This window comes from Emys orbicularis, chromosome 7 (genome assembly GCF_028017835.1).
Source record: "Emys orbicularis isolate rEmyOrb1 chromosome 7, rEmyOrb1.hap1, whole genome shotgun sequence".
In the NCBI taxonomy this organism is placed as follows: Eukaryota; Metazoa; Chordata; order Testudines; family Emydidae; genus Emys; species Emys orbicularis.
The window spans coordinates 28199382-28206228 of NC_088689.1; the positions used below are offsets into that span (position 1 = coordinate 28199382).

At 40.7% G+C, this 6847-nt stretch overlaps 1 protein-coding gene across 1 annotated transcript in view; it reads right to left on the reverse strand.

The window, feature by feature from the left end:
- The window catches only part of STK32C (serine/threonine kinase 32C), a 248012-nt gene extending 242397 nt beyond the window's left edge, over nucleotides 1-5615 (reverse strand). Inside the window, exon 1 of the mRNA XM_065408055.1 lies at nucleotides 5510-5615. Coding sequence (XP_065264127.1) covers nucleotides 5510-5594 — 85 coding nt within the window. The 5' untranslated portion in view covers nucleotides 5595-5615. The remainder of the gene's footprint in view (nucleotides 1-5509) is intronic.
- Nucleotides 5616-6847: the final 1232 nt, after the last annotated feature.

The following is a 6847-nucleotide window of genomic DNA, read 5'->3' on the forward strand; positions in this document are numbered from 1 at the left end:
ACAATGTTGAGTTAATGTCAGATAGGACTATGCCAATTAATAACCTCTGATTAATCTAAAATATACTATATATGGTGCAGTTCAATTTGGGAAAGACCTTGTTTCTTGTCAGAAAATTATCATTGAAAAGCATCTCCAGATGGAAAGCTATAACAAGTAGCTAAAGCTGCTACATTTTTAGAAAACATCGTAGATGCCAAACCAGTTTTCTATACAAATAATAGCTCTTAAATCTAACAATTTCAGAGCAGTGGGGAAAATTGCTCTATGGATGTATTCTGTCTGTTGGCTTTTGTAAATAATCACAAAGCATGAGGAACACTTCTTTCTTTTCAAGACCAACTTTACAGATAGCTGGAGCATAACATTGAAATGCTGTGAAGCATTTCAAAGGTTAGACCAGTAAACATGAACAGGGATACATGCGTGTTGTAATCAAGGGCAAGACTAAAATGTGGATTTATCAAAAGCAGTTGCCTTATCACTTCTATATCAGTTTGGATTAAATTCAACAACATGTTTTTTCTTGGGCTACACACAAATTTATTAAGTAATATTAGCTGATTTTCCTATTTGGGGGACAGTATCCTGGGAAAAGATTTTTGTGGTCGTGGTGGATAATTAGCCAAATATGAGCTCCCCGTTTGATGCTGTGGCTAAAAGGGCTAATGCAATCTTTGGATGTATGAACAGGAAAATCTCAAGTAGGAGTAGGGAGCTTATATGACCTCTGTATTTGTCACTGGTGTGACTGCTACTGGAATACAGCATCTAGTTCTGGTATCAACAATTAAGGGGAAATGTTGGAAAAATTGGAGAGAGTTTTGAGAAGAGCCACAAGAATAATTAAAGGATTGGAAAATATGCTTTCTAGTGAAAAACTCAAGGAGCTTCAATCTATTTAGTGTATCAAAAAGAAGGTTAAAGAATAACTTGATCAGTCTATAATTACCTATGTGGGAAACAAATATGACAGTCGAGGGTTCTTCAGTCTAGCAGACAAAAGAATCACAAGATCTAGTGACTGGAATCTGAAGCTAGACAGACTTTCAATACTGCATATTTTTTAACAGGGAGTGTGATTAACCACCGGAACAAATTACTAAGTGTTGTGCTGGATTCTCCATCAGTGGACACTTTGTAAAATTAAGAATATATCTTTTCTAAACCACAGTTCAACCACAGCTATTGGACCTGAAGCAATAATTAATTCAAGGAAGTCCTATGACCAGTGTTATGCAGGCGGTCAGACTAGATGATCACAATGGTCCCTTCTGGCCTTAAAATCTAATATTCAGGTTTCATTGGAGGAAAAATTTGAACTTTGTATTACTGGCAGAATACATACGATGTTTTTGTATTTATAGTAAGCATAAAGGTGAAAGCCTTTGATTTTTAGACAACTATGTCTTTAATTCATTATGCTTGTCATATATATAATTTTGTCATTAGAAACATATACCAGTCTACTTGTTGCCCTTTTTTAAAAAAAAACCCTGACAATTGTGATAATATATGGAGAATTACTGACGACATCTCACATCAAATTGAAATATTAATTGGCTCTTTATTTCAGGAAGTAATCGGAATGTCTTAAGAGATCTCCATAGCAACCATGCTGTGCCAGTAAATATGAGTGCACCAGATCAACACTGTAATTGCTCTGAATATACTAACAAGCAATGATGGAAAAAACAGGCAATACTAAAAAAAAAAAAAAAAAACTTTAAATGTTTATACATCTATTCTATTATAAAAACACTGCTTGTAAGTACCCTTTTTATTTATAATCATTCTTTGGCAATGTTTCCTCACTTGGAAAGATTACTTTTCTCTTTAAAGGTATAGAGTCTGTTCAGAAAAAATGCCTTCTAAACTATATTGTGAGGCTGACTTTCTAAAGCATTTTACAATTGTCTTACTCATTGCTTTTGTTACCTCTTAACATTCAAAATGGGGCACAGTGTGTTTCTATGGTTCCAATCCTGCAGCTACCTAAATCAAAAAATTCTAGTAGAGTTCATGGGAGTTCCATGGACATAGCAGCCACATAAGCAGGCCCATACACAGCTAATCGGTTGAATGTACTAGGTTTTACTGGATTTTGCAATATCAGTCCCAACACCACTCTTACTTTACATTGCAGTCACATCACAACACTGCTTAGTAATTAGTTGTAATGTTCATAGATTCATAGATTCTAGGGCTGGAAGGGTCCTCGAGAGGTCATCAAGTCCAGTCCCCTGCCCTCATGTAGTACCTGTAGCATTCTAATAGTTACATTCTGTACTCCTTAATAATATGAAAGAGATGCCAGTGTTAATAATTCTTCAATGCTAATTACTTTGAATGGCTAGTAAAGGCTTGTTAGCCAATAACCACTAGCTACTTTTTTAATATAATTTTCTCACACTTAGTACATCTTATAGAGCAGTGGTTTTCAACCTGTGGACCATGGACCCCCGGGGCTCTGCAGACTGTCTAAGATTTCCAAAGGGGTCTGCACCTCCATTTGAAATTTGCTAGCGGTATGCAAATTGAAAAAAGATTAAAAACCACTGTTTTAGAGCAAAAGTAGAGCCTCAATTTTGACCTCACTTACACAGGTGACATCAATAGAAATTCATAGAATCATAGGACTGGAAGGGACCTTGAGAGGTCATCCAGTCCAGTCCCATGCACTCATGGCAGGACCAAGTATTATCTACACCATCCCTGACAGGTGTTTGTCTAACCTGCTCTTAAAAATCTCCAATGATGGAGATTCCACAACCGCCCTAGGCAATTTATTCCAGTGCTTAACCACCCTGACAGTTAGGAAGTTTTTCCTAATGCCTAACCTAAACCTCCTTTGCTGCAATGTAAGCCCATTGCTTCTTGTCCTATCCTCAGAGGTTAAGAACAATATTTTTTTCTCCCTCCTCCTTGTAACAACTCACGTAAATAAAGGCAAAATTGTGCCCTGAGGGTTCACTATATATATAAAATAATCTGAACCTAATGTATTTAGTGTGAAATTCTAGCCCTGCTGACATCAGAAGGAGTTTTGCCATTGACTTCAATGAGCCACTATTTCACCCTGACAACGTTAGCAGTTATTAACGAGTTTATAAAGATGTAAAACATTGTCACATACAAGGAAAACAACCCTTGCTGGTGTGCTTGAAAATAGTTATTCAGGGAGTAAAAGAAAATTAGGGTCATATTCTGGTCCTGATTCATCAAGATACTTAAGCATGTGCCTAACTTTAAGCATGAGTGCTCATGTGCTCAAAGTTAGTCAAGCACTTAAGTACCTTTCTGAATCAGGACCTTTGTGCTGCCTTAAACCTATTAAACTTCATTGGAGCTCCATGAGGTGTAAATCGGTGAAGAATTTGGCCGCTAAAAATTCTTTGAGATCAACAGTATTAAGATCTGGAACAATATTAAACAGATATTAGTGATGAAGACAAGCATACAGTACTTCAAGATGACTTAACATTCAAACTTATTGTCCCTCAAGGTAAAGAAGTAATGTATGATCATCTTAACAGAAGTGAATGTAATTTTATGATATTGCACTCTAACTTATACTCACCACTGTCCAATCTTCTGAGCTTTGCTCTTATTCATGGTAGTCACAGAATGTCATGTGTCACCAGAAGCTGAAGCTTCATATTTTTAGTTATAGCAAAGAAGCCTCATAATTAACTTCTGTTTTCCTTCTCTGTTCTTTTAAATGAGGCATTATTTCTTAACAACTACTCTATCTTTACAGAGGGCCTGCAAACCCTCTGTGTCAGTCACTCCAATTGAAATCAATAGGATTTCCATATTTGAATGACCATGCCGGATTGGGTTCTAATTATGGTCATTCTTGCTTATCACACTGCATGCAAATAGCAATGGTGAAAATCACATTGCCTAGCTACTTAACAGAATGTGTGTTTATCAGATGTGTCAGCTTTGAGTACTTAATCCATCCTTTTATCTGTGAAAGCTGAGATGACAAGACTGAAATTACACAGTACTCCTAGATCCTGTAAATTGGAAGTCAAACTTGTTCACACTTTGGTCCTAGATTGAAATGACAAGGTAGTGCTGGCCCCCTCATTCTACCCAACCAGAGTTCCAGCAATCTCTGTGCAAGACCTTCCTGACTGTGAATCTCCCACTAGGAGAGCTCCTCTTGTGATGGGGGTGAAGGAAGACCACATTACACTCTGTGATTCAATACTGCCAAAATAGCTTTTCAGTTAGAGCCTGCCCCCAAAGCAAATCACTGTAAAATAGGGGGTGGGGGGTGGTATCTAGATAAGAAAACTACTCAGATGAGGCGAACAAAGCACACCCCATTCTGCCACCTATAGTGCATATGTATGTACTGGAGGCATTGGTTTAACAAAGGAAACATTCATGTTGATGGTTTTGTGAAAGCCGTTATCTCACATGGCCAATAACTCCAAGAAAATATTTCCTAATGTTCTAACATCCAAGTTCATGACACTAAAAACTGAGTCAAAATGCTAGAAACCCTGCATATGCTTCATCAACCTGAAAGGCAACAAATATAGTTCCAACATCTCTTTAGTGTGTTGTCTGTTACATGCACACTTCCTTTTAACTTTTGATTTTTCCATTTAAATCTTAAAATCACTGTACCACCTCCCCTCTCCTCAGACAGGTAAACATGTTCTGCGTGCTAACGATGCAAGAGGAAAAAGCACAGCACCAATATGAGACTTTCACAAGCTATGGACAGAAGGCTCAGACAGCGGCAAAGGTGAGAATTCGGGTTGGGGAGCAGTCTATGATCCACACAGGTTAACTTTCTCCCCGAATCCATGGGTCTACTGCAAGATATTGTATAAATTATAGGTTTACACATTATACATGACAAATCCAATTATCGCTAAAGCAGAACTGCTCTCTCCAGCACCAGTCAGGCAACTGGAAATTCAACAGATGACCCACCACGTGTGTGCACGTTAGGGATTCTGCTGTATCAACTGCATACATCTTTGGATCATCTCTCAGCCCAGAGAAGTAAAGTGGTGGGATTGTGACACTTTCAACGGTAGACCTTATTTTAGTGTGTTTGCCTTCCCTGTTGTCCATTGGGCACTTACTGTCAAACCATAAGCAGAAGTTTGCTTTACACAAACACCACCTTAATAGAATTTAAAATTGTTTCATTCATTCACACACACACACACACACAAACACACACACCTCTCACAACTCTCTCCAAGTTCCTGGAGCCTGTCTCTCCCCCAGACAGGTGCCTGCAATGGACTAAAGAATTTCCCGTCAGAAAGGATCCGTCCTAGCTCTCTTCACTCCCAAAGCAAAGCCGATCCCTGTGAAATAAAAGTTGCCTTTCTCAACTCCCGCTGTGACTTGCAATCACCCTCGGCCCCTGGGTGCGGGCCGAGCCGGGGGGCTCTGGGTGTGCACCTCGCTAGGTTCTGACCGCCCGGGAAAGGACTGGCGGGGGCAGCAGGGTGCGGGACCGCACAGTACTCACCATCCTCCTTCTCATCGAACACTGGTCTCTTGGAAGAAGAAGTGGTCGCTCCCATCCTTTTCTTCCACTTGCCCCAGTGAAACATTGGAAGAGGAGGCGAGCTGGCATCCCCTGGCGCCCGGTGATCTCGGCGAGCCTGGCGCGGCGGCGGCGGCAGCAGCAGGCAAAACCCCTTCAAGATGGATCTGTGCGTACGCACCTCCCTCTCCTCCTCTGGGCGCCTTTCCTCACGCCTCGCTCGCCCAGGCTTTTGTCTGTCCGACACGCATGGCCCTGGCCGCAGAACCTGCCGCTGGCTGCACACGCCCAGGCGCCGATGGGAACTGCCGCCTCTGCTCCCCGCTGGGTCCTGCCCTATCGGCGCTACTGCAGCCGGAGGAGCCCGCTGGAGCCAGGGGATGCGAACAGCGGCAACAGAATCAAGCGAACCCCTCTCCTCCTACCGCTCAGCAAGGGCAACGCAGCCCCAGCCCATGGGCAGCCGGAGCGTGTGGGGCCGGTGCCCTATGTGAATGTGCAGGGCCCTAATTACGGCTAGGTGGCGCCCAAGCTGTGCGAACGAGGAATTACCTTTAACCTTTTGAGCTCATCGAGATGCTGACTTTTGTGGGTGGCTTGGATGTAGGGAGAATTTTAATGGGAGCTGAGCACATTCACACACCCCCCTTGCGATTTGAATGATAAAAGATGTATCTGACTTGTTTTGAATTAATGATCGATTGTGATCGATACAGCTGTCTTACTAGTCAGGTGTTCCATGGGGGTGCGAATAACAGCTAAGGAGCAACATTTTTCTCCAGCATGTGTTAACAAGGAAAAACAAGTAATGGTAATACAAACATAAGCACACACACACCCCTTCAGACTTACCAGTAATAACTGGTGGAAGAAAGTCATTGGGTATTTTGGTAACTTGCTTAGCTAGCTTTCACACCCGTCAATGACTCCACTCTCTTTTTATGAGAAAAGAAGTGAAAAATACACACAAGTTCAGTATGGACTTTTCTTCCCTGCAACATAGTATCATACTACTTTACTGTCAGAAGTTACAGTCTGCTCAGAAATGCAGCAAAAGGTCCTTTAATAGGAAGAACAATGTTTAATCACTATTTAACAGGCTAATTTTAGTGGTACATTACTATCAGATAATTGTGTATTTCAAGCAATTTAAATAGTTAATGTAGTGCTCACATTGCAATAATTCCCCCAGTATAATATGTAGATACAATTTTTAAAGGCTTCATTGTTCTTAATTTGCATTGCTAATTAATTCACAGTGGTTTTCTAGTCTCTTGTTTAACTGTACATTTAGGTTGAACTCTGCATAGCAAAAATTTG